Source organism: Lacerta agilis, chromosome 14 (assembly GCF_009819535.1).
Source record: "Lacerta agilis isolate rLacAgi1 chromosome 14, rLacAgi1.pri, whole genome shotgun sequence".
NCBI lineage: Eukaryota > Metazoa > Chordata > Lepidosauria > Squamata > Lacertidae > Lacerta > Lacerta agilis.
Window position 1 is genome coordinate 32,362,052 of NC_046325.1, and position 20,575 is coordinate 32,382,626.

Here is a 20,575-nt window from a genome sequence, read left to right on the forward strand (position 1 = left end):
GGTCGTACTGCAGGGTCCAGCTGTAGGGCAATGGGGGGGCCCGTATACTGTCCCAATTTCCCATCGAAAACTGCCGGAAACTCCTTGCATATGGCGTCCACATCCACTTGTAAGCTAGTGCGGTTCACCCCGGTGACGGCTAGCCCCAGTGGTCCAAACCATGCCAATCCCAGTAAGCTAACGTAGGAGCCCTTGACCACGAGCAAGTCCAGCTGCCGCGTCCGCCCTCGATATTGCACCCTGAAGGTCCCCACCCCCATTGTGGGGACCTTACGTTTCTGGAAGTCCCGGAGGGTGAATGGGGCTGGCCTGAGTTTGGGACCCCCACTAGGGCACAGTTTCCTTAAAGTCCGTGCCGAGATTATGGATAGGGTTGAACCTGTGTCCAGCTCCATGCGGCACGGGGCCCCCTCTATCTGTACCTCTACATAAATTTTCTCTATGTTGGGGTGGGGCAACTGGTATACCTGGTAGTCCGTGGTCTCCGTCGAGTTGCCTTGGTGCGTTGGGCCCCGGGACCTGGGGCTCTTGGGGCGGTCATCTGGTGCCTGGCGTCGGATGGGCCGAGCCCAACACACCCGGGCGATGTGGCCTGATTTTCTGCACTGCCTGCACTCGGCATTGCGGAAACGGCAGGTCCTCCTCTCGTGATTCCCCCCGCAGCTTGCGCAGTTCCCTCCTTCTGGTCGAGGCAGCTGTGGTGTGTGCACGGCTTGAGCGCGCCACTGTACTCTGTGCACCTCCTCCCTGTCTGATCCTGAATCGTCGATGAGGTCCTCGTGGTGGACCCTTGGTTGGGACGGCACGCTCGGCCGTGCCTCTTGCATTGACCTCTCGGCGGCTTCTGTTGCCAGGGCCTCCTCCAGAGCGACCTGGAACGTTAGGTCCTTCTTGGCATAGAGGCGTCGTTGCAGCTTCTCGTCCCTCAGGCCACCGACGAGACGGTCACGCAGCTTGTTCTCCAACTCTGAGAAGTTGCAGAACCGAGCGGCTTGGCGGAGGGAGGTCACAAACCCCGTTATGGTTTCCCCCGGGGCTTGCCGCTTTGCATAGAAGGCATTTCGACGAGCCACCACCGAGGGCTGTGGCGAGAAGTGCCCCTTCAGCCGTTCCACTATTGTTTTGTAAGGAACGGTAGCGACATCATCAGGCGCAAGGAGAGCCCGGGCGATTTCGAATGTCTCCTCTCCGCAGACGCTGAAGAATATCGCCCTCTTCTTGGCATCGTTGGTGACCCCTTTAGCTTCTAGAAGAAAGGTGAAACGGGTGGCGTATCCTTCCCAGTCTCCTGATGCTGGGTTGAATGGCGAGAAGCTGCTGTCCGTTGCCATCTTGAGTTCCTTGGGACCCGGAGCTGAAGCCTGGATACACGGTGCGAGGCAGCTGTGCGGCAGGTGGCGTTGCTGCGGTGCTGTGTGTGGCAGTCAGCTCAGCGGGATCCCACCTTCGTCGCCAGTGAAAGATACTCGGAGTCCAGTGTGATTTTCATGCTCTTTATTCAGCTCATAGTAGTGAGGAATGTAGTTCCCCCAAAACGTTTGCTTTATATACACTATTTACACAATGGGCCCCACGTGATTGGCTAATTCCGGGATACTCCTGTATGCCAATCAGAGTGCGGATTCACTTCCACCTGGAGCTGGATTGGGTGGCTCCTGCAGACCAATCAGACTGCTGCAATCTCAATCCTATTGTTCTGGGACCAGTCAGACTGCTGCAATCTCAATCCTATTGTTCTGAGACCAGTCAGACTGCTGCAATCTCAATCCTATTGTTCTAGGACCAATCAGACTGCTGCAGTTTGGATCCTATTCAACTCAGTACATAACAGAGGTCTTCTCAACCAAGAGTCCTGAAGGACCAGTCATTTACCCCACTCCCTCTTTCCTTCACCCAAGCCCTCTGATTCCCTGTAATAGCACTGGGCTTGATATATATGTTCATAAGGACTAGAAACATGTGCTCTTAAGTTGGGACTTGGGAAGAGGCAATATCTCAGGTGCCATGAAAACAGAAGCTCAGCCCCTGCCAAAGCTAATATAGACATCTATTATTATTATTATTATTATTATTATTATTAGTGCTATTTTTCTAGAAAAAGAGGTGCCTGAACCCATCATGAACACCTCCTTCGTTCTCTCAGAATGGCAATGACACCCACCTGAGAGGTGCCAGAACTGAGTTCCAGCTGAAAAAGCCATTATTATTATTATTATTGTTATTATTATTATTATTTTCCATCCTCAGTAGATTTCAGGGCATTTCACCCAGCTTGATTAGTAGTAAAAGGCAATCCTCTACTCCCAAGATCTCTGCAATCAGTCAAGCAAAATGGTTCTAAAAATAATGGTTTCCTCTCTCGACAGGTCCTCTGCCTCTGCTACTCCCCAGACTTCCTCTGTTAATTCTCATGACCCTTGTTCTGGGCATGTGAGCGGTTTTTCAAGTCTCCTGTGCGGAATGGAGGTGTCTGCACTACAGAGGCAGAGGCCGGAGAGGTTTGTCGTACAGGAACCCACATGCACGCTTTCTGGGCGAGGGCAGCAAGAAATTTCAGGGTGTCAGCAAGACGACATCTGGGCAAGGAGGCTGAGGGGGAGGGATCAGCTCTGCCCACAGGAGGCAACTCAAGTACAAAAAGAGTCCCCAGCCCAGCTGCGAGGTTCAAAACCTGCCTGCTGACGAGACCGTGCGCTCAGAGAAGGAAGTGGGGAGCGGCGATATGTCTGAGCTGCAGCAGTTGATGCAGAACACCATCCCCTGCGCGAGGGGAACCCTGAAGGACAACTACAGCAACCTTCTCAAAGTGGCAGATTACTGCGAGAGCAACTATGAGGAGGTGAGTGGCAAGAGGGCATTGCATCAGGGGCCGGCCCTGCCAGGCGGGCAGACTTGGGAAGCTGCCCGGGGCAGCAAAGTTTCAGGAGTTGCCTGGCATGCTGGCACTGCAGTGCTAAGAGCCACGCACAGTGTGGTCACTGCAGTTCCTGGCAACGTTGCAGAGGATGGATGTTGCGGACGTCCTTTGGGGGAGCTGGCTGCTGGAAGAATTGGCGTTCTCTCACACTGCCCTGCCCTGCCCTCCCAGAAGTGTCGGTGAAGATCCTGTGAGGTAGGAGTGCCTCATAACCTGAGACAGATAATTCGGCTTGGAGAACTCTTGAGTTTATGCAGAGATGCCACTATCCTGCTCTGACTTTGGAGGCAAGGAATGTTGACCTAGCCTTGCTGGAATTAGCCAGAAACAGTGCCGGATTTATGTACAGTGGTACCTCGGGATGCGGGTGGCGCTGTGGCCTAAACCACTGAGCCTAGGGCTTGCCGATCAGAAGGTCAGCGGTTCAAATCCCTGCGAGGGGGTGAGCTCCCCTTGTTCAGTTCCTTCTCCTGCCCACCTAGCAGTTTGAAAGCACGTCAAATTGCAAGTAGATACATAGGTACTGCTCCGGCGGGAAGGTAAACAGTGTTTCGGTGTGCTGCTCTGGTTTGCCAGAAGTGGCTTAGTCATGCTGGCCACATGACCTGGAAGCTGTCTGTGGACAAACGCCGGCTCCCTCGGCCTATAGAGTGAGATGAGCGCCGCAACCCCAGAGTCGTCCGCGACTTGACCTAACGACTTGACCGCTAACCCAGAAATACTACCTCAGGTTAAGAACTTTGCCTCAGGATGAGAACAGAAATCGCACTCCGGTGGCAGCAGGAGGCCCCATTAGCTAAAGTGGTACCTCAGGTTAAGAACAGTTTCAGGTTAAGAACGGACCTCCAGAATGAATTAAGTTCTTAACCCAAGGTACCACTGTATAAGCTACACAAGCTATAGCTTAGGGCCCCACTCTCTTGGGCCTCCCCTAAAAATTTAAACGAAAAAACCCTGGATGTACATTTCCAAAATAGAAGAGCCCATGTGCTTTAAACGCACTTTATGTACATGGTTAGTGTGGCTGTGACCATGCAGGATGCGATACTGGGTGTAGCAGGTAGAGCTATCGTAGCCACTTATACAGTACCATGATTCAGTTGTTCTGATTTATGGCAGAGTTCTCACTTCTTCTCCCTCCGTTTTCGTAAACCTCTTAGGCAAAGGACAAGCGGAAAGCCCTAGAGGAAACCATGGCTTTTGCAACCCAGTCATTAGCCAGCGTGGCTTACCAAATCAGCAACCTGGCTAGCGACATCCTCAAAGTGATAGACTTGCAGCTGGCTGAAGTCCGGCAGGTGGAAGCTAAAGTCTGCTCCATCACACAGGTGAGAAGACAACATGAAGAGGTGCTGTGGGAGGGCTTTATCTGCCCCAGAGCCTGTTTTTCTAGCTGGTAGCCCTCTGTGATTGGAATCGGGACCCTGGCTGCTTTGTTTTGTCTTTGTTTTATCTGCTTAAACTGCTTCCTGGGGGATGAGATGCATTTTTTGTTTTTAAAAAAATCAGTTTTATTTGGGGGACCATACACACGCTGCTCCACTAAAGCACATTCGAAATAAATTCTTTCCACCGTAGAATTGTAGGACTGGAAGGGACCACAAGGGTCATCCAGTCCAACCCCCTGCAATGTGGGAATCTTTTGTAACCCGTCTTCACTTGGGAGTTGCTCCGGCCCCTTGACCATGCTGTGTGGTGCCCAGCCTTTTTGGTGTGTTCCTTACAGTGTCACTGTTTAAAAGTCCCAAAGCTAGACAGACCCGCCTTGCCCCCTGAGCCCTGACTACAAACCAGCCAAAAGAGATTCCCCCTCTCTGTGCCTTCCCTTCATACTGGAATATAGGGAGGCATACACAATGTTCTTGGACATAGGATTCCTCTTCCTGTTGCTTGACGGCTTTCCTGTTTCCCAGAGAATAAAAACATAATGGATCAGGAAACATCCGTGGAATGGATTAATCACCTCTGTCGTGTCACCAGTTTGGTATCTCCAAACACTTTTATGAAATCCACTTTTAGCTCAGCACAAGAGGGAGGTGTGGAGGGAAATGGTAAGGAATAACTGTTTGCCTTCTGCTTAATAATTGGCGCTTCCTGCTGTTGGATCCTAGAACACACTTTGCCAAAACCGTGCATTTACCACCTCTGGTTTTCTTCTGGGCCTGCAGGTCTCTCTCGTGCAGAGGGGGAGCTTCTTCTCAGCATATGCACCATTACCTGCTGATGAGCAAGAGGTGCATAGGCTCCCCAAATACCGTGTAACAATGCAAGGAAAGGTAGGGTGAGCTTTTTGAGAGGCAGGGTGTGCTGGCATAGCACAGAGAATAAGAGGGTGAGCTGTGAGCTGGTTAACCCAAATCTCATCGTTGACAGAGGAACATAAGAAGATGACTTAGACCAGTGGTGGACCTACATTTTTGGGTTCTTGAAGCTTCAACCATTATGGGGTGGGGGTCCTTTGGTACCAGCAACTAGGTCTGGGTAACCATGGTTATCTTCTTCAGTGGAATTGTTCCCTGAAGAGCTTGTCACCTGAGGCACTTGTCTCACCTTGCCTCATGAGTGGGCTGGCCCTGGTAGCAGATATAATGAGGGAAGGGCTGTAACTCAGTGGTGGATCATCTGCTTGGTATGAGGAAGGTCTCGGGTTCAGTCCCTGGCAGCGCTGGGAGAAAACCCTGTCTGGGACTGATGGGCCAATGGTCTGATTCAATGGCAGATTCCAATGTTCACAATTAAAGAACCGGGTCCCTTGGAACTGTGTGAGGTTAGGAGACTGTTTTTAGTAACCAAACTCAACTGGGCTCACAAGCCTTTCACACAAAAGTCTACCGCTGGTTAGCTTTCTTCATTTCAGTAGCCTAATTAAGGTGGGGGAAGTAACCTCCTTGTTGAATAACTGGGAGTCAGAAACCCTTGCTGATCTACCAAAGATAATCCAGAGATCTACCAGTAGATTCCAATCTGCATTCTCCCCCTCACCTGCCTTAAAGGCCTCTGGGTGCTTCCAGGCTGTTGCTGTTATCAGATGGGATTCAGTCACATCCCAACAAATTGCATGTTGTGCAATTATAATTGACCGCAACAAACCTGCTTCTCCCCAAATATCAGACTTGCGGCAATAAGGAAAGGGATGATGAAATGCAGTGGAAAGTTTGGGACAACCCTCGCTTTGACTTAACGATCATCCAGACTTCCCGCAAACAAATTGGAATGAAGGCTCATCAAATAGCCAATGTCATCTGATTTCCCTGCAAATAAGGACAGATGCTTGATAAACAGGTCATCTGCAAGAGCCCTGTCTGCTGCTGTCTTCTGCAACAGACTCATGGCTATCTCTCTGGATGTTGTTGTAAGCGGTTACTGAGTCTTTCCTCATCGCTTTATGCCAAGAAGAGATTAACGGGCAACAGCCACCCTTGCTTTAGATCGGATGTCCTGCTTCACTAGGGCAAAAGGTTAATCTGAACCAAGGCTCAGCTCCTGAACTAGTTTGAAGCCTCACCTTAAGTCCCCTGAAATGTCGCTGGAAATCAAGCATGGAGACACAGCCGTTCTGCAAAAGGAGCTTTTGGGAAGGAATGCAATGCTGTGCCCACTTATAACTGCTGTGTAGTTTTATTGCGGCTTCCCCTCGTGCAGTATATTTCGACGCAAACACCTTGGGAATTGCCTGTCAAACAACATCTCCATCTGCTTGCCTTGCCTGGTGCATTTCTTCACAGCAAGGCACACTGTCCATCTTCTCGTTGCCAAGTGCCATACGCTGTTTGCGGAAGAGCGGAGGCCAAGATAGCAAGAGTGTTTATGAGTTTATGTCCGAGGTCCGGTTTGAAGTGGAAGCGCCCTCGTCTACAGCTCGCACCCGTAGTCGCAAGCTAACAACACTAATCAAACTCAGTGGGAATGAACTTCTAACTGAGCCTGACCAAGGGCAGGGAGATGCAAAATGAATTTATTTGCCACTCTTTATGAATGAATAAATGTGCCATTGAGGTGGTGGCACTTCCTTACCACCAGCAGCCCTGGTGGTATGCTGCAGACACATTTAAAGTGCACAACTATCCCCTAAGAATCTTGGGAACTGTAGTTTGGTGTAAACTACAGTTCCCAGGATTCTTTGGGTAGGGGGGAGTACAATAATAGAATTGTAGAGTTTGAAGCCAAGCCAACCCCCTGCAATGCAGGAATCTCAGCTAAAGCATCCAACCTCAGCTTAAAAACCTGCAAGGAAGGCTGATGTTTAGTCGGAATCTGTGAACCGCCCAGAGACCTGCAGGTATATGGCGGTATACAAACTAAATTAACAAATAATAGTAAATGAACAATGATTTCTTGCAAACTTGAATCCATTGGTTCGAATCCTACCCTCCAGAGCAGGAGAAAACAAGCTTGCTCCATCTTCTATGTGAGAGCCCTTGAGATATTTGAAGATGGCTATCACATCCTCTCTCAGTCTCCTCCCTTGCTTTAAGTATATTGCCATGTACGCAGCTGTGCAGTCATGCGACCGCAGTATTTACAAAGCTCTGGCCAGGACAAGTCCCTCCTTCAGTGTTCCCCTCATTATGGCTTTGGCTTCCTCTTCTGAATCTTTCCCCATATCTTCTTGGGTCCATCATGCACAGAATTCAGTGCCGTACTTCCAGTGTGGCGTTACCAGCAAACAGTCTCCAAATGTCCTTTTTCTTATGCATCTGTGAAGATTTGTGCCCCTGAAGCCGTTGGGGTGGTCATACGCAATCCTGCTTTTAATATGGCCTGCACCTGCAAATATTTTTTGGGGTGGGTATACTGCTTTGTATCCATTTGGTGCATGCTCTCTGGCTTCCTGCAGTAATCCTGCAATTTTTTTACGGCCATAATGGAATAACGTTGGCGAACCTTCGTAGAACAGCTAATAAAGCGGAATGAAGTGTGCATGGGTCATTGTAAATCCACCACAATGCATTGCTTCTGCCTCGGTGACATGTTGTGGAATACACCTGCAAACCCCACACTCCAAGCCCATATTTTGGTGCTTGAGGGTAGAAAAGCCAGATGACTGAAGCTGGCTGTACTATTAGACAGAGTGAGGCGGCTGCCTCAGGCGACAGATATTGAAGGGCAGGGATCAGACAGAACTGTGTACTCCACAAATATACAGGATACCGTGACCAGCAGGGAGGGCCATTGTGGGAGAGGAGGAGCCAAAAATGGCTTCCCTGGGGAGTGGGCTTTGCCACCTGTCCTCCCCAAAATGGTAGGGTGCTGCAAGCTTGTGTGTTGACTAGAAACACAATTAAACCAGCTCCTGCAAATGGTTCCTGACCCAGCTATGCCCTCATTCCTCACTGTGTCTTTCTGCCTCAGGTGGTGGAGATGCACACGGAGAAAGTGTCCCGCCAAGAGATTGGGGCCCTTTCTGTTCCCAAGAGATTTCCGCACCAACAGAAAATCATCTCCCCAAGCCACGTGGAGCCCCTGGAGGCGTATTACAGGAAACCGCTGAACTTCAACAGTTTGGACGATATTGGGCACGGGATGAAGGTAAGAGCTGGGCATGTCCTCCTTTGCTCCCCTAGCTGTAGTCATCTTCCATGCTGACAAGCCATAGAAGGGTCCTTATCCAGAGAAGAAAAGGAGCACATGCTGTTGAATCTCCTGGGGAAATGGTGCAGGATGTTTTTTTTGGGGGGGGGGGAGGGAGAGCGCCATACCTATTGAATTTCTGCCTGTTAGCATAGGACTACTGGCAGGGTAGATCCTACCTTGACAGAAAGAATATAAATGGCTCCTTTGAGAGGAAGGGCAGGAAATAAATTCAACAAGCAACCAAATCTTTTTGCGTACTTCAGATCACACATCTGATAAAGACAGTTGTTGCTGTATTGCTACTGCATTTCTATCCCGCCTTTCTTCCAGGGAGCTCAAGGCGGTGTATGTGGTTCCATTCGCTCACCATTTTATTCTCACAACAACCCTGTGAGGTGGGCAAGCCTGAGAGGCAGTGACTGGCTCTCCCAGTCAGAGAGGATTGGACCCTGGGTTAACCAGGTCCCAGACCAACACACACTGGCTTTAACACCGTGTGTGTGTGTGTGTATTTAGAATAACTAAACACCAGAGTATCTAAATACCTTGAGAATTAAAATAGCAAACTACCACAGTCTAGCTCTGGTTCTAAATTGTGGGTAGAAACTATCCCAAGCCATTGTCTTGCTTCACATCTTGCTGCCTGCCATAAAGGTAAAGGACCCCTGGACGGTCAAGTCCAGTCAAAGGCGACTATAGGGTTGTGGCGCTCATCTCACTTTCAGGCCAAGAGAGCCGGCGTTTGTCCACAGACAGCTTTGTCCACGGACTAAACCGCTTCTGGCTCAACAGAACACTGTGATGGAAACCAGAGCGCACGGAAACTCTGTTTACCTTTCCGCCGTACCTGGACCTATTTACCCACTTGCGCTGGCGTGCTTTCGAACTGCTAGGTTGGCAGGAGCTGGGACAGAGCAACGGGAGCTCACTCCGTCGTGGGGATTCAAACCGTCAGCCTTCTGATCGGCAAGCCCAAGAGAGGATCAGTGGTTTAGACCCCAGTGCCACCCGCGTCCACATACCAGCCATATAAGTCAGCCGGTGTACCCTGAAGCAAAATGTGGAGAAAATATATGTGCCATTGCTCCTATACACAATGCAAAAACAAAACAAAACAAAACCCTGGACTTATCACAGAGCCAGGGAATTCCTGAGCAACTGCTACACTCAGAGATGGAACTCCTGGGAGATCGCATCACCACTAGAATTACTGAGCAGCATCAACAGCAGGAGGAGGCAAACAAGAAAATTAATATATCATTAGTTTTATTCATAAGTCTGGCTGCGGTAATACTTGCTGCACAGTGTGCGGTTTGCTTCGGACTCAAAACGAGAAGGTGATGTGGCCTAACCCGAAGATTTGATGACTTATCTAGAGACCGAAACTCAGTAACAGACAGTGAGTCTCCAAGCACTTCCTCTGTGGAAAATGTATGTCTTTTGATGAACCACCGAGCAATTGCTTTCTTCCTTTAAAAAAAAAAAAAAAAGATTAGAGAGCACTCAGACAGCAATATCTTTAGCAGTCAAAAAGCAAAACAAAACAAAACAACGTCCCAAATCCAAAGAAATTTAATCACAAAAGGTTATATCGAAATTAATGGCAGATAAAATAGTCACAAGTAACTAGTATCACTTTCAGTGAGACTTAATAAATGACAAAGTGTACTCACGGCTCATGTGAGTTCTGCATGACATCGACTTCCTGAACACAAGTTTCTAACCCTCACGATGGCTGAGAAAATATTGGAAAATGTGGTAGAATTGGATATAACTGCTGAGTGGCAAAATGTGACTTTTAAGCTCAAAATAAAATATTAAAATTTATAAAAAGAAAAAGCTATATATGCGGATGGCAGATTCTGAAGGAGGAGAAACTGAGTCTTAGAATGGAGTTTCCATCTGGACTTACCACCTGCTATTTATTTTAAGGAAGGGATCCCTTTTAAAAAGAGGATTACAGGTCGCATCCACAGCACACATTCAAAGTACTCTTATCCTACTTGCAGAGCTATGGCTTCTCCCAAAGGATGCTGGGAATTGTGGAGGGTCTCCTAAAAACTCCCAGCACCCTTAATGAACTGTCTTTCCCAGAATCCTTTGGGGCAAACCATGACGGTTTCAAGTGGTACACTACTGCTTTAACCGTATGGTGTGGGGATATGACCCAAATGCCGTATTGCCAAATAAAGGACCTTTCTTTAATTTAAGAAAGGAGATGACAAAGCAACCACACACTTTCACATGTCTCAGACACTTCTCTCCACACGCACCCCGGAGCAATAATACCATTCTGAATTCAGCCTGCAGCAAACGGAGAAGTCGCAGCTACATAAGGACACCTGCAAGATAAAATTAAGCGCTTCTCTCTTCCTTCCCTGCTGGGCGCTCCCTCGTGGAAAAAAAAAAAAAAGAGAATTGTGCTGTCAGCTGCGGCCAGCCATCGAGACCGATCTCAACCACAAGGGCCTGAAACTGATGAGGCAAAGATTTGCCGAGCTCTCGGTTCCCACACTGGCGTCTGCTTCCCCAGCGGCGTTCTCTCTGCAGCTGGGGCTGCTGCCACAGCAGGGGCTTTGCACCCCTTCGGCTGCTGGCCTTTGTTGGCACACAGATTTGGCTCAGTGGCTGAGGGGCCCCCCAAGACGCATGACCCAGTTTCACAAAAAGGTGCGCTCCTGTGGAAGGGAGGCTTTCAAGCTTGGCCTTTTGATGCTAAGTCCGGAAGACTGGGAAGGAAAAGCCCTCTTTCTCTCTCTAAAAACAGGTGCAGAAGCCCGGCAGAAACATGTGAGATGACAGCGAGAGGCCTAAGTAGGCTTGGAGCGTGAACTTCGGTTGCAGGATGGGGCAAGCAAGGGCTGTAGCTCAGGGGGAGAGCCTCTGCTTCCCAGGCAGGAGGTCTCAGATTCAATCCCCAGCATCACCAGGTATGAGCGGGAGCATCCCTGTCCGACAACCTGGAGAGCCACTGCTGGAAGTCGGTGCACAATACTGAGGAGAAGGTGGCGCTGTGGTCTAAACCACTGAGCCTCTTGGGCTGGCCGATCAGAAGGTTGGCGAATTCCCATGAAAGCGTGAGCTCCCGTTGCTCTGTCCCAGCTCCTGCCAACCTAGCAGTTTGAAAGCATGCCACTGCAAGTAGATAAATAGGTACCGCTGTGGTGGGAAGGTAAACGGCATTTCTGTGCACTCTGGTTTCCGTCACGGTGTCCCGTTGCACCAGAAGCAGTTTAGTCATGCTGGCCACATGACCCGGAAAGCTGCCTGTGGACAACGCCGGCTCTCTTGGCCTGAAAGCGAGATGAGCGCTGCAACCCTACAGTTGCCTTTGACTGGACTTAACTGTCCAGGGGTCCTTTACTGAGCTAGATGGATCAACAGTCTGACTAAGTATAATCCAACTTCCTATGTACATCAACAGAGCAAAGTTCACACACAGGCAGTGAACTGAGGCTGCTTCCACACCTGTGGAACTTTTGCTACAGCACTTTTCGAATTCAGTGGAGAGACGCTTTTAGAACAGATGTAAATCTTTAGCTCTGTTGATTAGAACGTTGCAGCAGCTGCCAAATTGTTACACCTTTGCATGCGTTGGTAACCTAAAGCGGCCTTGACTACTGTTAACATGCCTTATGTGGGACTGTCCTTGTAAGTGGTTCAGAAGCTGCAACTACCGCCGAAGTCAGCGGCCAGAGGGGAAGGTGACTGACAACAGGTTAATCCTCTGCTGAAAAAGCAGCACTGCCTTGAAGAATACTAGTATGGGTTTTCTCTCTTTTCATACACCTCTTTCCCTTCTGATCTCTCTCTCTCTTAGGATCATGGCACACAGCTGGCCAAAACAGGGACTCTCTGCCGGCGAGGAAATGTGACATCATCAGGGCAGTCATCTGGGAGCCTTAGGTGAGGCATGAAGTCCTAGCTTGCCTTCCAGCGCAGCCAAGATTTCTTCTCAAAGATTGCCCTTCGCTATCTCCTTCCTCTGCTTCCCAACACAACTGGAACCGAAACTCTTTCCATTAGGTGTTTTGCAGTCCAGCTGTTTTGGACTACAACTCCCATCAGCCACAATCAGCCGGCTGGGGCTGATGGGACTTGTAGTCCAAAACATCTAAAGCAGGCTTCTTCAACCTCAGCCCTCTAGATGTTTTTGGCCTACAACTCCCATGATCCCTAGCTAGCAGGACCAGTCGTCACAGGATGATGGGAATTGTAGTCTCAAAACATCTGGAGGGCCGAGGTTGAGGAAGCCTGATCTAAAGTGTGCCAGGTTGGGAAAGGCTGGTTTTGTCTGCAATCCTAACCTGTCTGCTGGCAGAGAAGGACGTCCACTGACTGGACAACATGCTTCATAAGCAAAAGCAAAGTACGTAGATAAGAGAGGAAGATCAAGATAAATGTTCAACTCAAACTTTTTTGGTTTTTTTTTAGGAGAAGTCAACGGATTCCAGAGCCAATACGGCCACCAGTTGTCCCAGATGGAAAACCCTCCTCATCTGCTTCATCTTTGTCATCACTGAGGTACCGTTTGTGGGATTCCCAGCATGGCACAAAAGGAGACACGGGGTGGGTGGCAAAGCCAAACTCAGGGAGAAAACTGGTGGCTACTTTTCTATGGGAAATGAAGATAAGGTTCTGTTCCAAGGGGACTTTGGCGAGATCTATTGCCTTTCTATTTTAAACGAACTGTTTCTCTAAAAGCATATAAATTAGCAAAAGTTATGCTCTCTCTTTTTTGGGGGGGGTGATGCACACGTAAATACTCTAACCCTGGTTAGTTTGTGGCTGTGAACTTGAAGGTTGGTGGTTTGAGCCCACACAGGGATGGGTGTGGAGAGGAGTCCTGCATTGCAAGGGGTTGGACTAGATGACCCTCGGTGTCCCTTCCATCTCTACAGGTTCTATGAAGTTCTGAGCTGGGAACTTGGAACCTAGCTCCTATTCCAACCTGCTCCTCTCTGCTCAGGGGAGGGCAGCTGCAGATTTGGGCTTTCTCACCAGCTCGTTTCCTTCCAAGGCAAGCAGGTTGTCTTATAGTACCTACAGTAGCTGCACCACTGGTCCACTGAGCTTAGTGTTTGTCTGCACTGGCTGGTGGCAGCTTTCTAGGTTTTTAAACTGGGAGTCCTGCCTGGGGATTGAACCAGGGACCTTTGGTGTGCAAAACACCATGCTCTGCCGCTCGGCTACGGATCCAGACAACAGATGGTGAAATGACTTGCATCTCAAGCCTTCTTCGCTTTGTTTGGGCTCCACAAAATGATGCTCTTAATCCTGCTCCACAACATAAGGCTATGGAAGCCTGCAGCTGAACCATCTGAGACTGCTGGGATGGCGGGGTGCCATTTTAAAACATTCCCCTTTGCAACATCTACAGGGCAGCAACGCAATTAAAAATCCACCTGAGCCCAGCAGAGGAGAAAGCTTCTAGCTCAGCCTCCCCGCTCTAGCATCAAGAAATGGTCTTTCCTTCTTGTATCATCAGCTCGGGCTTCTTCTGTGCCGACCCTCCACTAGGAAAGGACCCGGGGCTTCCAGATGTTGTTGGACTCCAACTCCCATCAGCCCCAGCCAGCATGGGCAATGACCAAAGATGATGGGAGCTCTAGTCAGACAACATCCACAAGGCCAACAGGTTCCCCATCCCTGCCCAGGGTCAGCGTGCCTTGCATTCACCTAAATCTTCCTTCTTTGAATGTCATTGCAGCCCCACAGAAACTATGGAGAAGACTGGTATGATCGCACCTACTGAACCACCTCCACCGCCTGCGCTCTCGCCTTTTCCTCCACCGGCAGAGGCAAGTGATGTTCTTCCTCCTCCTCTTCCAGAAGATCTATTGCCGCCGCCGCCACCTTTTGCAGTCAGCGATGTCACCCCAGGTAAGCCTACCTCCTCCTCCTTTTTCAAAGCCAGAACAAAACTGAACTCAAATTAGCTGGGGTAATTGCATGCCTGGCTTTATATACCCCACAAGTGCAGGACTGTGGAATTGGCTTCAGAACTCACATACTTGAGTACACATTCAAGGACATCCTGAGTTCAGACAGAGGCAGTAGTTGCCGGGGGAAATGAATAGGGGAGTCCTATTGCATCCCTGTTCTGCTTCCCAGAGTCGTTTTGGTTGGTCACGGTGTGTGTGGCCTGAAATGCTTAATGTTATGTATATGCCAGCAAGTTTGGAAAACTCAGCAGTGGCCAGAGGATTGGAGAAGATCAGTCTACATCCCAATCCCAAAGAAGGGCAGTGCCAAAGAATGCTCCAACTACCGCACAATTGCACTCATTTCACACGCTAGCAAGGTTATGCTTAAAATTCTACAAGGCAGGCTTAAGCAGTATGTGGACCGAGAACTCCCAGAAGTGCAAGCTGGATTTCGAAGGGGTAGAGGAACCAGAGACCAAATTGCAAACATGCGCTGGATTATGGAGAAAGCCAGAGAGTTCCAGAAAAACATCTACTTCTGCTTCATTGATTATGCAAAAGCATTTGACTGTGTCGACCACAGCAAACTATGGCAAGTTCTTAAAGAAATGGGAGTGCCGGATCACCTCATTTGCCTCCTGAGAAATCTCTATGTGGGACAAGAAGCTACAGTTAGAACTGGATATGGAACAATTGATTGGTTCAAAATTGGGAAAGGAGTACGACAAGGCTGTATATTGTCTCCCTGCTTATTTAACTTATATGCAGAATACATCATGCGAAAGGCTGGACTGGATGAATCCCCAACCGGAATTAAGATTGCCGGAAAAAATATCAACAACCTCAGATATGCTGATGATACTACCTTGATGGCAGAAAGTGAGGAAGAATTGAAGAACCTTTTAATGAGGGTGAAAGAAGAGAGCGCAAAATATGGTCTGAAGCTCAACATCAAAAAAACTAAGATCATGGCCACTGGTCCCATCACCTCCTGGCAAATAGAAGGGGAAGAAATGGAGGCAGTGAGAGATTTCACTTTCTTGGGTTCCATGATCACTGCAGATGGTGACAGCAGTCACGAAATCAGAAGACGCCTGCTTCTTGGGAGAAAAGCAATGACAAACCTAGACAGCATCTTAAAAAGCAAAGACATCACCTTGCCGACCAAAGTCCGTATAGTTAAAGCTATGGTTTTCCCAGTAGTAATGTACGGAAGTGAGAGCTGGACCATAAAGAAGGCTGATCGCCGTAGAATTGATGCTTTTGAATTATGGTGCTGGAGGAGACTCTTGAGAGTCCCGTGGACTGCAAGAAGATCAAACCTATCCATTCTCAAAGAAATCAGCCCTGAGTACTCACTAGAAGGACAGATCCTGAAGTTGAGGCTCCAGTACTTTGGCCACCTCATGAGAAGAGAAGAATCCCTAGAAAAGACCCTGATGTTGGGAAAGATGGAGGGCACAAGGAGAAGGGGACGACAGAGGATGAGATGGTTGGACAGTGTTCTTGAAGCTACTAACATGAGTTTGGCCAAACTGCGAGAGGCAGTGAAGGATAGGCGTGCCTGGCGTACTCTGGTCCATGGGGTCACGAAGAGTCGGACACGACTGAACGACTGAACAACAACAACATGTATTCAGTGGTCTGTGTTTGCCTGAGCTTGAGTCTGGACTAAGGATTCTGAGCTCCTGTGTTCTGATTCGATACATGATGTCCAATCAAAGAACATTTCAGGATTTGGGCCTCTGCCATTGGCCCTTGAACTCTTGAGTCATGATTCGCAGCTTGGAAGTTTAGACAGCCAATCACATTGGGAGTGGGAGTAGCCCAGGCTTTCAGGAATGTATATAAGCATTTGCTTTGCCCCTGTTTCCCAGTTATGTAGTTCAATAAAGGTTCTTGCTGTTATCACTATATCTTGCCTTGTGGGAACCCACCTGTGGGATGTAAACACAGAGCAGTCAAACATAACATTGCTAGAGTGGACATAGAAGGGGTAACTCTAGGCCAGCCAGTCGAAACTCGCTGTTTCACCTGGGCTGGGCTGGGCTGGGCTTCCTGTGTAACTAGAGGTGGGTGTGGTCTCACCTGTATACAAAACTCTTGAGACCAGATGCCATCTCTCTCTTCCTGACTACGTTCTCAACAGAGCAACATCTAGAGCAAAGATGCTCCTCTTGGCTTCCAGCCAAGGCCTTCTCCCTTATGGAGATAGCCACCACATGTAACTTTTACTAAGTTCAAGTCTGCCTCTACTGGGATCTTGTTGTGATCAGTTGATGATTGTGAGTAAACTCTTCTTACAGTATATCTTTTATAGAAGACTGTGTAGTGTCTTATTTTGAGAGGGATAAAGGGGAAAATACCAGGACATTATTTTAAGGAGATTTAAACGAATCTAAGCGAAGCTTTTGCTGCGTGACTTTAAAAAACTGAATGTTAGCTCTGCTGATATTGCTGAGTTTGTAAACACAAGTTGGGACAGGATATCTTAAACAATATATCCTCCCCCACATTCCTAAACATTCCCACACCACCTACACACCACCTTCACTTTACTTCACTAAGCATATTCCTTCTTTGTGAGTGTGATGCTGTTTCAATGCACTTCTCTCCCCATTATGGCAAGCAAGCATGGAAGGGCAAGCGCACAGGAGCGCATTTTTGATTTTCTTTGTTTGTGAAAAGTGTCAGTAGCGTGTGTGTGTGTTTGCTTGCAGACCTTGATTTTCCAATGACCCCTCCACTGCTGGACGCCTCTACTTTGGAGCAGCTGGTGCCTCCGCTCCTTCCCCCTCCGCCACCCCCGGAGAAATTGCCATGGGCCCCCGACACCTATCTGGAAAAAGGTACCTTGCTAAAGAGAAGGAAATTCCTGGAGTCGGCTACCAGGGCATTCGGTTTGCATTCTGGCAATGAGCATTGATATGCTTGGGGGTCTAAACCACCTGAAACCATCTGCTGTGCACACACTTACCTGTAATCCCAGGTGTTTGACTGGCCTTTGACCTAATCAGCAGTAGGGCTGGGCAATACCTGGTTTTCCACATTGTGATATATCACCAGCTAAACATTGTGATATACTGATATATCACAAGGTCTGAAATAAGGATGGAACTGTGGAGAGGCATTGGCTGGCTTCACAGTTTCCCCCGCATTGTGATTTTTTTGCATACCACACAGATCATGATTCGCAATATATTGCCAGGTCAAAAACTATGAAACTGATACCATGATTTGGACTTCAAACCAGTTTTGGACATTGTATTGATATATCGCCCAGCCCTGTTCCACAGCGAGGACTATGCAATGCTGCAGGACTCTTTGTTTGCCTGCATTTTCTCTGCTCTGCACAAATGTTGTGCTTCTTTGCTTGGCACTGTAGTGGATTTCTCCTCTGTGCCTTTTCAATCTGCATTTCCATTTAGAAAGCCCTATATTGGGGCTGTACAGAGACATTTGAGTCCCCAAGGTTTAAAATCCAACTTGTATATAATGTCGTACCTCGGCTCCCAAATGCCTTGGGAGTCTAATGTTCTGGCTCCCGAACGATCGTAAACCGGAAGTGATTGTTCCTGTTTTCAACTGTTCTTTTGGAAGCCGAACGTCTGACGGGGCTTCCAATTGGCTGCAGGAGCTTCCTACAGCCAATCAGAAGCCACGCTTTGATTTCCGAACGTTTCGGAAGTCGAACAGACTTCCGGAATGGATTCCGTTTGACTTCCGAGGTATGACTGTACTAACTGGTCTGCTGGGAAGCTCTAATGCATGAGACCCACTGAGAAACACCTATCCATCTATCTGATTAGTTTTCTCGTGGAGCTCCTGTTAATTTCCACAGGGCCACGGCAGAACCTCCCAGTGGACTAGGCCCCATGGGTGAGAGTATTCTGCTTTGCACCCGCCATCCTCAACAGCACCAAGCCTCTGCTGTTTATGCTATTCAGTGAATGTCATGGGTGACATGTATCCTATTGACCGGATGATCTCCAAATTGCCATTCCCAGGTTCCCTTCCTTCCGTAAATGCGTTTGGCTGGGTGGGTGGGCAGGACTGGTGATTTATTTTCATTTTTTTGCTTTTTATTGTTGACCTCCTTTCCCCCTTCTCTTCCCCTTTGCCTTCAGTGGTGACCCTCTACCCTTATACTCGGCAGCAGGAACAAGAACTCTCGTTCGCAGAGGGGGCTGTTATATACGTGACACGAAGATACTCGGATGGCTGGTGTGAGGGGGTGACAAGTGACGCAAAGGGATTGTTCCCAGGGAACTATGCGGAGCCTTTGCCATGAAGGAAGCTGAACGGACGCTGGAGATTTTTATTTTTTTTTAAAAAAAATCCAGATACTTAAAATGTGAGATCTGGTGAACTGTGTACGGAAGACTTGACTACTCTGTTCTTGGCCTCGTAGAAGGAAACTTGGGTGGAAGTTGGTGTGTTGGCATATCAACAGCCATATTTCCCTCACACCCCACTTCGTGCTAGCCAGGCTGAAGTAATAGCTAGGAGTGGGGCGTTTAAGGATGTCAGAGCACCCCCATCACCTCAATTGATTGGAACGCAGAGATGTAGGGTTAAATATTTGCTGTGGTTCCCCTCTCCCTTCCTCCTCTACAGAGTCTGTGCAACAGCTGTGCATGTCTAAGTGTGTGCAATCCTATACACATTTAGGCGGGAGTTTGTCCTGTTGAACGCCAAGGGGCCGAGTTCCGATTTGGCGCATACAGGATTGCAACCCGCAGCAGCTGTTTCCGATGCAACGATTGCCTCATCGCCATCAACACCATCACTTAACACCGTCTCAGTTTTAGTGCAACATTGTGATGCATCCGCTCTGCCTGCCCCAAGTATCGCATGTGTAGATACTCTTATATTTCCATAGTGTCATTGTTATACTGCTGTTATTTTAATTCAGGGGTCAGCAACCTTTTCCAGCCGAGGGCCGGTCAACCATCCCTCAGACCATGTGGTAGGCCAGACTATATTTTTTTTTGGGGGGGGGAAATGAACGAATTCCTATGCCCCACAAATGCCCCAGAGATGCATTTAAATAAAAGGACACATTCTACTCATGTAAAAACACGCTGATTCCTGGACCGCCCATGGGCTGGATTGAAGTGATTGGGCTGCATTTGGCCCACGGGCCTTAGGTTGCCTACCCGTTTTAATCGATTTTAAAGCCAGCTCTGTAATATACGTGCAACGGAAAGGTTGGGCATGGAGGGGAAATACAGCATAAATGAATGAAAGCTTAGCTCCCTGCATTGAGAAAAGCATCTGCAAAGTGCTTTGGAGGAGGCTAGGTATGTTGCGCTGCCCTGCTCCTGCCAGCTGGTGGCGCTCTTTGGATTTCATGGTCTAGACCAGGGGTCAGCAAGGTTTACCTTGCATGGGCTGGTTTACTCCAGCGGAGATCCCTCCGTGGGCCAGATCACGCGCCCGCCTGCAATTTCTGGTGTCTGTATCTGTGTCGATGTGATTTCCGGCACTGTGAAAGCAAGTCCCTGTGCTGAGAGGGCGGCTCGGTTTGGGGGCCGGTTAAATGACTTCCGTGGGCCGCATGTGGCCCATGGGCCTTAGGTTGCTGACTCCTGGTCTAGAGGGATGGTGGAAGCTACTTCACTAGGCACTCACAAATGAAACATTCTCTTCCATTGGTGAACATTGGATTCCTGTCATTCCCATTTGAGGTGTTGGGTGGATTTTGTGCACGCAAATGTCTGTCAGGGACTGGCTGGATGAGGAAGAATGGTGGAATCTGCCCAACCAAGAGCTCCCCAGGGAAGGCGCAGAGGAAGAGGATTTTGAACCTTGTCCTGGTTGTGGGACATGGGACACACACCTCCGAGGAGGGGACAAGCAGGGAAGTGCTAGAAACAAGGTGCTTGAGGGATAGCGAAGAGACCTGAAAGAGCGAGGGAGTTTTCCAGTTTGGATGTAGGCACCAACAGCGATGGCAGAGGGGAGGCGGACCTTGCAGTTCTCTCTTGGGGCCACTCTTGACAGCTTCTTTGCTGAAAGCTTTCAGCCCTCACCCTACAATCCTAGAATGAGATGTTGCTGAGCAGGCAACAGACACAGAGGGAGTCCATTGGAGCTCGCTGCAGCAAAAGATCACACAGAGAGGGGCCTGACACAGTGGGCCCATCCGAACAAC

General features: G+C 48.9%; 1 protein-coding gene across 1 annotated transcript; it reads left to right on the top strand.

The window, feature by feature from the left end:
- The first annotated feature begins 2,479 nt into the window (after positions 1 to 2,479).
- On the top strand, positions 2,480 to 18,744 carry ABI3 (ABI family member 3). The gene is made up of 8 exons (XM_033170842.1): positions 2,480 to 2,839; positions 4,078 to 4,245; positions 8,270 to 8,446; positions 12,312 to 12,397; positions 12,926 to 13,015; positions 14,202 to 14,374; positions 17,139 to 17,267; positions 18,546 to 18,744. The coding sequence occupies exons 1-8, from the start codon at positions 2,723 to 2,725 to the stop codon at positions 18,707 to 18,709; spliced, it is 1,104 nt and encodes a 367-aa protein (XP_033026733.1). The 5' UTR covers positions 2,480 to 2,722; the 3' UTR covers positions 18,710 to 18,744.
- Positions 18,745 to 20,575: the final 1,831 nt, after the last annotated feature.